Below are 13036 nucleotides of genomic sequence, written 5' to 3'. Positions count from 1 at the left end.
GTCTAGCGCCCATGGTTAGATCATTGAGGATAGGTCACAGATTGCTAATCGAGAGCCCTTACCCTCTGTTCAATGGAGTGAAACAGACTGTGTTATCAGACCAGACAGCTGACTTGTCGACCTAGACACAGGAGCTGTTAACAAAGAAGGTCATCGTCTTCGTCCCTCAGGAAAGGATGAAGGGCGTATGCTCCCATAATTTCTTAGTTTCCAAGAAAACGGGAGTGAGGAGATAGATCCTGATCTACACTCGCTTCATTATCAAATTGCAGTGTGGGAACTCAGAATGCTCAGTCGAGAGGCTGCTGCAGATTGGTTCACATCTATAAACTTGAAAGATGCTTTCAAGTATTCACGCCTCACCTTAGCCTTTTAATACACTCCGCTGCTTGATTGTACTGTAGATTGTACTATTTTACTCTTTTATTACAGGTTCTAAACTGTCAGGTATTGAACTGTGAGGGTATCAAGCAGGAAGAAAGACTGTCAGGTTTTAAAACTGTGTGAGGGACCCAGGCCTGGAACTGCAGCCTGAGAGAGGGAACTGGGAAGAAAGTGGGTAAAGATGGTTTTAAACTGTTAGTAATTCAGAATTATTTTATTGCACTGCACTATTGCATCATTTTACTCTGTCTATTCTATTCTACTAACTATTTTATTGTACTGCACTACTGCACTATTTTACTCTGTCTATTCTATTTTACTCTTTTTATTATCGTCTATTTTAAAACTGCCATAGAATCAAACCATAAACAAGGTGGCCTATTGGGATATTGGATCCTAATGTGAAAAACTACGTGATTTTTATGTCTGCACTTTATGTGCTAATTTTGTGCCATTTTGTCTTTTTTGCTGCTGTGAAGCACTTTGAGCTGCAATTCTTGTATGAAAGGTCCTATACAAATAAAGTTTATTATTATTATTATTATTATTATTATTATTATTATTATTATTATTATTATTATTATTATTATTATTAATTATTATTATTATTATTATTATTATTATTATTATTATTATTATTATTATTATTATTATTATTATTATTATTATTATTATTATTATTATTATTATTATTATTATTATTATTATTATTATTATTATTATTATTATTATTATTATTATTATTATTATTACTTTCATGCACCTATCTTTCCGCCCCAGAGGACGTTTCTCCACTTCCCCTTCCCACAGGACCACTTAAGAGTACCAGAGAATACCACTGGGATACTCACAGTACATTCTCCAAGTGTGAGGAGATGTCATTGGAACCGTTGTGCCACCAGGGAATAAGGAGTCTTTTCTACCTGGAAGACATTCAGAGGACGAGACGAGGACGAGATGGCACACCAGACAGCTGGTGAAGACATTCTGGTTCCGTGTCATTCAGAGGACGAGATGGCACACCAGACAGCTGGTGAAGACATTCTGGTTCCGTGTCATTCAGAGGACGAGACGGCACACCAGACAGCTGGTGAAGACATTCTGGTTCCGTGTCATTCAGAGGACGAGACGGCACACCAGACAGCTGGTGAAGACATTCTGGTTCCGTGTCATTCAGAGGACGAGACGGCACACCAGACAGCTGGTGAAGACATTCTGGTTCCGACGCTTCGCCGTCGTGAAAGAAGAACTGACCTCCCTCGAGGTCATCAGAACCATTCAGAGCGCTCGAGCTCCTTCCACTACCACCCGTATGTCAGAATACATACATTCATACATATATATGTATACATACATTTACATTTAGTAATTCAGCTGACGCTTTTATCCAAAGCGACTTACAAGTTCTGTACAACAAGTCAGCAGGAAGGGTAAAACTCTTTCAGCTGAGTAAAACAGTGTTGAAACGTGGGTGCTACAGTCTTGAGTGCATAGTAGTAAAGACATAATTAGCATAGTAGGTAGTAATATAGGCAAGGAAGATTATTTAGTGGAAAAGTGCATGATAGTAAAAGACAGTACTTCATTCTTCAGTCCTTCATTTCAGATATTGATTGAAGAAGTGTGTTTTTAGTCGATGGCGAAAGATTGGACGGGTTTCAGCTGTCCTAACTGTGGTGGGAAGTTCGTTCCACCATTGTGGTGCAAGGACAGAGAATAGCCTGCTTCTCTATGATGACCTTCCCGGAGCTCAGATAGGAGTGGGTCTGTGGCGGCCAGAAGATGTAGAGCAGAAGGGTCTTGAGGGTGTGTAGTTAGAGACCATTAACCGGAGGTAAGCAGGAGCCGTTCCCCTCGCTGCACGATATGCCAGTGCAGCTCTCCAATATATACGCATTCCAGAAATGGTGTGGAGAGATGAACGCTGACCCAGTTTCTTGTCCCATAGAAACAGTCCATGCTTGTTTACTGGAGAAGCTGTCCTTCTCTACTGTGAAGGTCTACACTCCAGCCATCTCTGCTTGTCACAAGGGCTTAGATGACAAGCCATTATTCACTGACCCTCTTCAGGGAGCGACTCTGACTTGGTGGTACAGAGTCCAGGAAGCTTGACATTGGACCAGACCTCCTTACAATAGCTTACCACTCTTGATAAAAAAAAAGGATACATTTACATCTAACATACTAACATTCGCACTGTCTTTTACTATTATGCACTTTGCTTCTAATAATCTACCTTGTCTATACCTATTGTGCTCAATTATGTCTATACTACAGTAATTAACTCAAGACTGTAGCACTCAAGTTCGACACTGTTTGACGAACAATGTTACTTACCCTTAGCTGCCAGAGTTGTACCCTTCCTGCTGACTTGTTGTACATAACTTGTAAGTCGCTTTAGAAAAAAAGCATCAGCTAAATGACTAAATTTAAAATGTACTCTACTTTTTTGGTTCTCATCTGCCAAGCATGTCCACTTTGTCAGTCCATCCAAGCTGTCTAACCAGCAGTGTAGACGGCATGGGTGTCTGGTTAGGCTGGAAGACCTGGAACCCCAAGAACATCAGAAGTAAGATGACCTCCACCTATACTGGGTCCAGTGAATGCTATGGTGAAGTGGGCCGGTGGTGGCTCTCCAAACAGCGCCTTCTCACTGGCCGTCTGAAGGCATTTGCTTTGTCTATAGCCAGTGGTTCTCAAACTATGGGTCGCGACCCAAATTGGGGTCGCGGGTAGGTGACAGCGCATTGGAAAGTAAAAATATATATATATATATATATATATTTTTTTTAATGTTCTGGCAACATATTTTGGCTAAATATGCCTAGTTTTATAAATGTGTATTGATAACATAGTCCTGTAATTACATGTTCTAATAAATATGTATGATCAATTGGGCGGCTACGTGGCGTAGTGGGCAAGGCGCTCGCCACGAATGACGGAGACGCTGGGCTTGCCTGTTCGAGCCCAGCGCTCCACATTGCTTTCAGTTTAGCTGGTCGTCCGTACTAATACACATTGGCCGTATTAGGGGGTGGGAAACTGATGGGTGGGGATCGGGCGTTGTGGACAGCGACTCCTACAGGTCGGTTGGTGCGCCTGCGCAGTAGAATCAGGAAGTGTCTGGGGCAGCGTGAGCCTCCCACGCGTTACTCCTCGCCACTGAGAGATCGAGCTGCGCAGGTGAAAAGATGCGACTGCTGTTACCTCAAGTACCGGAGGGGATTGTATGACTTAGTCCACATTGCAGCCGGCTTGTGGGAGGCAAGAAACAGCGTTCGTGACAGGGGAGGGTTGAATTGGATGATACGAAATTGGGATGGGAGAAAAATATGAAAATGGGAGAAAAAGTGGATCAAAAAAAAATATGTATGATCAAGTTCAACAACGTGTGCTTTTATTTTGATATTCCTTAATTTCACGTTGAAATTACGCGATACATTTTTTGTGGGGTCCCCAAAAAGATTCGTAAATAAAATGGGGTGACGGTATTAAACAGTTTGAGAACCCCTGGTGGAATGAAACACACGTAGCTCTTGCCGTTTCCATGACTGTCCAAACGTGACCCAGTGTGTCATGATGATGATGTGGATGCGTGACACAAACATGTCGCAGTCGATTGCAAGGTTAATTAACAGTCAACATAAAACAGAAATCACACTTTGTCCCCAGTGTATATGAGAAAAGTGTGATTTCTGTTTTATGTTGACTGTTTTTGGTGGGGCCATATAATTCTCACATTTATTTCCCCACAAACCCTGTTGATTTCACTGTTTGTCCCCAGTGTATATGAGAAAACAGTGAAATCAACAGGGTTTGTGGGGAAATAAATGTGAGAATTAGCAATGTGTTTACTGGTATACCAAGGTATCATGATTAATCTGACAGAGATATATGATATATTGTTGTGGAAAATTCTCCTTGTATAGTGACTTTACAGCATGTCCTTTTCACACAATCAGAACCAGAATCTATCACTATTATTTTAAATTCTGAAATAATGATTTGACCAAAAATAAACGAAATATTTCAATAAAGGTGTATTTCAATATTTCAATCGGATTCAATTGTATCTTAAATGTTTCCATAATATGAAATGTACAAATATATTTACATTATTTACCAGTACTTTTTACTGGTAAATACTTTTTTTCTCTGCGGTGAGTCGGTGACATTACTTGAGTTGAATTTGTCAATATTCTTCTCACCACTGATCGATGTTTCATTTTCTTTGCTTTGGGATACCTCATACATTTAGTGATGTAAGTCCCTGACTATACATGCTGTCTACACAAGTGATTCAGCACAGCCGCACCTTTCCAACAAGTGTTTCTATGACCTTCTATATCCTTACCAGAGCCAGTACATTCAGCATAGATATACATTTTTTATTTCATGTATGTGTTCATCTGCCTATATATTTCCTGCCTCTATTGGGTAGAGGAATATCCTGATAGCTCTCAGAGATTGTATTATTAATCTACATTAATTAATTAAGCTACAGGTATGTCTCAACTCTCATACGGCCAGGCTTTATTTTGACTATTTTTTTCGTTTTGGGGTATATAACAATATCTATCAATTTGATCATTTTTGCAAAAAAATATCGTTAAATATTGTCGTGTTTTGTTATACCTCTGGTAGGGGTATCTACAAGCATTTGGGGCAGTGTCATGCAAATGATGTAGGCTACTGCCATAAGTCACATAATTATCAAGTCATTGTCATGCAAAATATCACTTACGTCAGCCAGCAAGCGACAAAATAACGATGCTTTACAATATTCTCAGTACTTTGACTTTCCCTGGTTGAGATGTCCTGAATCGGATTCACTCCTGCTTCGGCAGAGATAGTCGCTCGACAGGTGCACCACCTCTGGATATCCCCAGCAGAATGATCTCTCTCTCTCTCTCACTTGGCTAGCCAAAGCAGAGCACACGTTGGCCGCCTATCACATGACCAAAACAGTGTTATCATAAATAGATCATCATCTACCGAAGGTCCCCAGTGTGGCTTCTAAGGAAAATCGGATGGTGATGAAGATGATGCTTCTTAACCAAGTCAGAAAAAGAAACGCATTATGCATGCAAGATGCGATGTTGTCTAACGGGAAAGCTCGGGGGACTAGGCCGGATTTAAAACAATATCTTGGTTGTATTTGTTTAGCCTATCTAAAAGGCAATCTACTTTGGTTTAATCTCAGACACCAAGAAACTCTCACTTGAAATCACGTAAAAATCTGAAGGCGCGCCTCTACTGTCATAGTACACTCCCGTCTGTAGGTGGCAGCATATGTTGCGTGATGACAGAAGAAGAAATGCGGAAGAAGATGGATCGATCGTTGACAACGGAAGAGCCCAAAGTATAAACCACTGCACTTCCGCAATTAAAGGGCTCTGGTTACATGGAGCTCGTGAATCGGGAGGGGGAGGGGGGAAGAGAGCGCGGGGGGATAAAACGAAACGAATGAATGAATGAATGAAAACTTTATTTAACAGATTGCAGAATGGGTACAATACAGTACGGCTCAATACATACAATTGTTAAGGGGATGCATTGCAGACCTGAGAAAGACGTTTGTCTTGTTTCCATTTTCAATTCATATAGATTGATTGATTGATTGATTGATTGAAAAGTTTATTAACAGATTGCAGAATGGGTACAGTACAGTACAGCTCAATACATACAATTGTTAAGGGGATGCAGACCAGAGAAAGACTTTCGTCTTGTTTACATCAGGGTCCCCTTTTAGACATTTATCAGACATTTATGACATACACAACATACATGACATTTATGGCATAGGGACATATAGGTATTTAGTACTGATACATTTGTGACATAAACGGTATTCAAATATACAGTACTGTTACCCCTAGATCCTGACAGAGTATATACATATGGGGAGGGGACTGTACATTAGGAGGGGGTGGGTGGGTGGGAGAGAAATATACATACGGCGGGGAGGGAATATATACATGCGGTGGGGAGGAGACTGTCTATTAGGAGGTGGTGGGGGTTTTGGGCATTTACGGTGGCCAGTTTCGAATTGCAGCCTCCCGTAGGTGCTCTTTAAGAGCGGTTTTGAATGTGGGTAGGGATTCACATTCCTTTACAGCTTTGGGTAGGGCGTTCCACATTGTTGTGGCATAATTGCGAAACGTGTTTAGTCCCTTGTTTGAGCCGAATCTGGGTTTAACATGATTTGTTGAGCTTCCTCTGGTGTAGTGGTTGTGGTATTCACTGACCTTTGGGAAGTATTTTGACATGTACATGGGTACCCCGGTCGACGCGGTCGTATAGTGTATCTTGTAGACCAGGCCCATTGCAAGTTGCTGTACTCTGTCGTCTACTCTAAGCCATCCTAGGTTGTCAAAGTGGGCAGGGGTGAGGTGGGTTCTGGGGTTCAGGTCAAGTAGTAGTCTGACCAGTTTGTTTTGTGATGTTTGTAATTTTGTTTTAAGCGCCTTTGAGGTGCTTTGGTACCATGAGGTGCATGCATAGTCAGTACCCTTGAATGAGTGCTCCTGCCAGAGTCTTCAGGGTATTCTTCAGGGGTGTAAAGTACTTGAGTAATTGTACTTTGTTACAATACTTAAGTACTGTTTTGGGGGATTTGTACTTTACTCAAGTATTATTAGGTTTGTATACTTTGTACTTTTACTCCATTACATTTCAGAGAAGAAAAACATACTTTTTACTCCTTACATTTAAAATGCAGACCTACAAAGTACAAAGTACAAATCTCACAGGTCCAACCATTTTAATTAGTATATTTTAATTGTTTATCTGGCCAAACTAACGTTAACGTTATTAATCCTGCGACCGCAGGTAAACAGCCAATCAAATCCCCATCAATGGAAAATGAACCCGCCCATACCCATGCTGATTGGTCCTTGTGCAACACTAGAAAGCGGGGATCTTTGATTAAATACCTGCTATCAGAAGAATAGACAGTCAGATCCGCATTATTAATATTGTGATATTATTCAGGGTACTCCAGTATTCTGTCAATATTGTTATATTATTCAGGGTACTCCAGTATTCTGCTTTTAATATTGTGATATTATTCAGGATAATCCAGTATGCTGTGGTTAATATTGTGATATTATTCAGGATACACCATTCTGTTTTTAATATTGTCATATTATTCAGGATACTACAGTATATCAAGTCTTTAATATTGTGATATTATTCATGCTGTGATGTGAATGCCGTCCATGTTAGTTTACCTTCAATGGAGAAGTGCATTAAATAATTGTAATGCAAAAAAAGTGTCCTCTGTTCTTTAAGTTCAGCATTGTCTATCGCAGAACGCATTCCATTGTAGGCAGCTGATGATTTCACTAATTGGCTCACCTCTTCAACTAACTCACCTGGTGCAATGTATAGTTAAAATGAAAACTTGGCCCACGATGGAATGAGTTTGAGACCCCTAGTCTATCCCTTTCAAAAAAAAATTACTTTTACTTTTTAGTACTTAAGTACATTTAAAAGTAGGACTTTTTGACTTTTACTCAAGTGTGTTTTTAGCCAGATACTTTGACTTTTACTTGAGTCAGATTTTGAGACAGTACCCATACTTTCACTTAAGTATAATTTCTGGGTACTTTTTACACCCCTGGTATTCTTGTTTACCAGAAAGGAGATCCGGTACAAGAATCTAGTTCGTTGGTTGACTTTTTTTATTACATTGGATGCCATTTTGTCACAGGAAAGATTTGCCTCTAGGATGGAACCCAGGTAGGTAATTTTGTCTTTCCTTGTGACAATATTGTCACCCACTGTAACTGAGAAGCCGTCGGTCTTGCTGAGTTTGTTATTTGAACCGAAGAGAATGGACTCTGTTTTGCCCATGTGTAATGATAGTTTGTTATCAGCGAGCCATATGCTAATCTAATCAACATTCATTTCCTGATGAATTGAAAATGGGGGACCCTGATGTAAACAAGACGAAAGTCTTTCTCTGGTCTGCATCCCCTTAACAATTGTGTGTATTGAGCTGTACTGTATTGTACCCATTCTGCAATCTGTTAATAAAGTTTTCAATCAATCAATCAAACGCGCTCCCTTTACCCCCGCCCCCAACTCGCTCCCATGAACTCAAAATACCGGAAGTGTTGCGGTGGTCTATGGGAAGAAACATAAGACTGTACTGAGAGGCGACTAACGCCTTGTTTTGGTTTCCCCTGTTCCGTTTTTAAACCTAACGTTGAACAGCTGTTTCTCGTTTTTAGTAGATTATCAACATGATTCTCACTGTGAAGCCGCTTCAAGGAAAGGAATGTAATGTACAGGTAAGCGCAATTCACCAATGCTAAGCTAGCTAGCTTGTACGGTAGCGGTTAGTTAGCTGTTAGCTCGTTAGTTTGCCTTCTCTGACTACAGTCTGGCCTGACGTTCGGGATCCGCCCTGCTGTGTCTTTAAAAGTATTTAAAACGACTTATTGAGTTTAACACTTAGTTTTAGCTTGTCAAACCTGATACAGAACACATTGAGTGGGGGTCTGTTTTAGGCTCACATCGCTTTTTGCCTTGTACTTCTTCTTGTATTCATTGTCTCTATGATGAGCAATGCAGAATACCATTTTCAACACACAAAAGCAAGATTCAGTGTCCTCTGATGAAATCGCTGTAAGACTTATTAACTCACAATAACTGCAAACTAAATGTGCAAAATTGTTTGAGTTTGTGGGACATGTGTGAGGTGTGCAAATGTTTTTTTCCCTCGGCGAAGTGCCCATTTTTAGTGTACACTAGTTTTGGAAGAATATTTAGCAACTCTGATAAGATAATTAACGGTTAGATGGAATATTTTCACAACTGAATAAAATAAAATCCTTCGAGGGAAATTGGGTCCTTGGTATTTATACAAAACACAAGATATGTGTGCCCTATTGATAAGGATAAGTGCTCAATGAAGAAACAAAATCCAATTGCCAAAAGATTCATGCCTATAAATACTTGTACTATGGCACTAGACACATTAACTATTTAAGAAAATCTAGGCTTATGTTTAGTTAAGTGCCTTAAGATGTTTTTGTTTTGGTTGACTATGGCATAAGACTCTTATGCCATAGTCAACCAAAAGGCTTGTAGACTGTTTTGTAAACTAAGTACAGGCTCTTCAAATCTAAACACACTTCTCTCCCCAAACACCATAGTGCACCTTAATGGAACATGGCAACATTGTGGGAAACATGCTTACCATCTTCTCCAGAGTCAGACAAAAAGATGGATACCAATTTGAAATTTCCTCTCTGTGCGTTAATTAGAAAGCTATCTGGCTGCAAGCTAGCCTAGTTTAGCATATCAAAAAGCAGGGTAGTCTAGCCTAGTTTAGCACAAATGAATGGCAGCGGATACCAATAGTCTATCTTAAAACTCTGGGAGAGGTGTTTTTGGCCAACAGCTAGGCTAGTGGTCTGTATCCGCTTCCATTAATTTGTGCTAAGCTAGCTTGCAGCTGGATAGCTTTCTACTAAACACACAAAGAGGAAATTGGTATCTTATCTTCTTGTCTGACAGAAGACAGTAAGCGCATTTCCTGTAATGTTGGCATGTTCCTTTTAATGCTCACTCACTGTTGGTTACTTAGTGAGTTAATTTGAATGTTTCTGACCTTCCAGGTGACTGAAGATGAAAAGGTCTCCACAGTGAAGGAGCTTGTGTCTGAACGTCTTAACATACCAGCGAATCAGCAGCGATTGCTCTATAAAGGGAAAGCTCTTGCAGGTGGGTTTTAAAACGTTATCAATGGAGAGAGAAAACATAGCGCCCGCACACTTACTCCAAAGGGTTTTAAAACTTTGCCAATTGTGTGCACAGTGCTTAAACAAACTTTCTAAAATAATAATATCAAATGCAGTGACTGTTCCAACATACTTGTAAAGGAAGTTCATAGGGGGGAGACAGTAGCTCAAGAGGTAGAGCGGTCGCCTGGTAATCGGAAGGTTCCCGGTTAGATTCCGGCTCCTCGCGGCAGCACATCGGAGGTGTCCTTGAGGAAGACACCCCTAACTGCTCCCGATGAGTTACCTTATCCAAGTCCTCCGCCCGTCGTTGTGTGTGAATGTGGAGCATACGTTGTAAAGGGCGTGTTCATACACGCTCGCAGGGTTGTATTTAGACTGTCGTCTACTATTTGGCTCAGGAGGTAGAGCGGTCGTCTGGTAGTCGGAAGGTTCCCGGTTCCATTTCCCCTCCTCCCAGGCAGCGTGTCGAAGTGTCCTTGAGCAAGACACTTAACCCCTAATTGCTCCCGATGTGCAGGTTGGCACCTTGCGTGGTTGCCTCCGCCATCGGTGTGTGAATGGGTAAAATGTGAGGAACAAATATTGTAAAGCGCTTTGGATAAAAGCGCTATATAAATGCACCATTTACCATTTTATTTACCATTTACTTTTTCTCCACTGTCCAGATGAACACAGATTGAGTGATTACTCCATCGGGCCAGAGGCCAAGTTGAACCTGGTGGTCCGTCCAGCGGGCGAGAAGAATGGCGCCGGGGGCATGGCGAGCAGCAGCAGCATGACTCCTCTGGGAGCAGTGTGGCAGACTCTGTCCACTGTCCTCGCTAAGCACTTCAGTCCCACAGACGCAGCTAAAGTTCAGGAGCAGCTCATCAAGGTATTCCAACAAAAAAGGAGCCAAATTAGCTGCCGTGCGTCATTTTTAGATGCCAAGGAATACTGTTGTCTTCGAACACCTTTTCTGTTATTTCAGAAGATCTACATTGTCTAAGTACCGTAATTCCTCTAATAGTAACCCCGGCTTGTATTTGTTTCAACTGTAGCGGATACCAGGCTTGTATTAGGAGGAGGCATGTATAAGAGAGAGGCCTATATTTCTAATTTTCAAACAGATCATAATGAATAAATCAACATTTTGTCAGTTTGAACCCAGTAAAATGGACTGGGTTCATTTATTGAAACCAAGCAAGTACTGTATGAAATACGGTAGTAAACAGTGCAATTACAGGTGGTCAAAAAAAGTTAAATAAAGTAAAATAGTGCAATCACAATACTGGTATAATAATAATAATAATAATAATAATAACTTCGTTTTATACAATTCTGAGGTAGGCTTACTCTCTTGGTAAACATTAACACCATACCATTATATGGTATTTACTGCACAGCCAGGCCAGCATACAACAATAACTAATATACATGAAACCCGGCTTGTATTAGGAGGCCGGCTTATAATTGCTTAGCTCAACAGTGCACCCGGTCATTAATAGAGACCCGGTTTTTAATTGAATACCGGTTACTATTAGAGGAATTACGGTAGTTACTTTTGAATTGCCCCATCAAAACATAGGCTACTTTATTTCAGTAATATCTCCCAGGACACAACAATAATGATATATAGATTGAATTGAATATGCATGTAAAAAGTGTTATTTGTCATATATAAGGTACATTACAGTGAAGTGCTTGGTTCTGTGTGACCCTCCTGAAATTGTGCTTCATACAGTAAAAAAAAGTTAAAGAATAAAGACCAAACTCTATACAAAATGAGGTTATACATATGTTATATATATATACTTTGCCTTTTTATTAAAATGTTCAAGCTGCTAATGACTTCTCACTCTTTTGCAAGGACTATGAGCGGTCACTCCGGCAACTCAGCCTTGATGACATCGAGCGCCTGGCTGGACGACTGCTTCACCCAGACAGCGAAGGCATGGACACGTCTTACATGGACTGAGAATCTGCCTCAAACCAATACTAATTCTGTGATTGTCAGTGAGAATGGGGTCAGTGTTTAGCGAGTGGGGCGTGGTGTCACAGGATTGGGCTTATGAGTGGCTGAGTTCAGTAGGATCTGGATAAGGTAACTTGGCCTCCGTTTGCTTTTCCGCTGTCGCGCCTGTTGAAACAATGACGTTAGACTTGATCAAATCAGACTTAAAATACAAAAGAATACCTGGTTTCACCTAATCCCAGGCCGCTACAGCTCTTAGGGGAACACTGACTTATGTTGGGTGGATTTTATTTATTATTAGTAATGTCTGTTGGATGATGACTGAGTGTTTTGGGTTGACTGTGAGAAGGTAATGCCTGTTTTATTTCATAACTTACTGGTAATCATTGTATGATTTGTAAATACTGTGTTTATATACAAGCATTAAAACAAACAAGGGAAATTATTTGTGTCTTTCCTAATGTAATTGGTGTGCATGATCAATGAATCCTGGCCTTGCATTTTTATATCATTTATTTATTTGTACATGGAATTACCACTTCTTCCATAATTTGCCTTTCCATAATTTAAGGGAAATGCACTAATAGAGTAATTTACATGAACCGTGAAGATCAAGTCATTCGGATACACGCTTGATTGATTGATTGAACATTTTATTAACAGATTGCAGAATGGGTACAGTACAGTACAGCCCAATACATACAATTGTTAAGGGGATGCAGACCAGAGAAAGACTTTCGTCTTGTTTACATCAGGGTCCCCCATTTTTAATTCATCATAACATATATGACATACATGACATACAGATAGACAGTACTGCTACATCTATACATTTATGACATACCAGATTTGCAAATACAGTACTGTTTGTGATGCGAAAAGAGTCCAGAAAAGAGAGTATATACAGTTGACATAGAAACTGTACATTGGAGGAGGTTGGGTG

The 13036-nt window shown here is 40.3% G+C and overlaps 1 protein-coding gene across 1 annotated transcript; it reads left to right on the top strand.

Annotated features, from left to right (window-relative positions):
* The first annotated feature begins 8503 nt into the window (after positions 1-8503).
* ubl4a (ubiquitin like 4A) lies at positions 8504-12532 on the top strand. The gene is made up of 4 exons (XM_084322775.1): positions 8504-8681; positions 10014-10119; positions 10805-11013; positions 11989-12532. Exons 1-4 carry the CDS (start codon positions 8634-8636, stop codon positions 12094-12096), a joined length of 471 nt encoding a protein of 156 aa, XP_084178901.1. The 5' UTR covers positions 8504-8633; the 3' UTR covers positions 12097-12532.
* Positions 12533-13036: the final 504 nt, after the last annotated feature.

The sequence above is a fragment of the Notolepis coatsorum genome (assembly GCF_963971535.1).
Source record: "Notolepis coatsorum genome assembly, chromosome: 10".
NCBI classification, from domain to species: Eukaryota; Metazoa; Chordata; class Actinopteri; order Aulopiformes; family Paralepididae; genus Notolepis; species Notolepis coatsorum.
The sequence above is the reverse complement of the archived record's forward strand: the minus strand, read 5'-3'. Positions and strand labels throughout refer to the sequence as shown.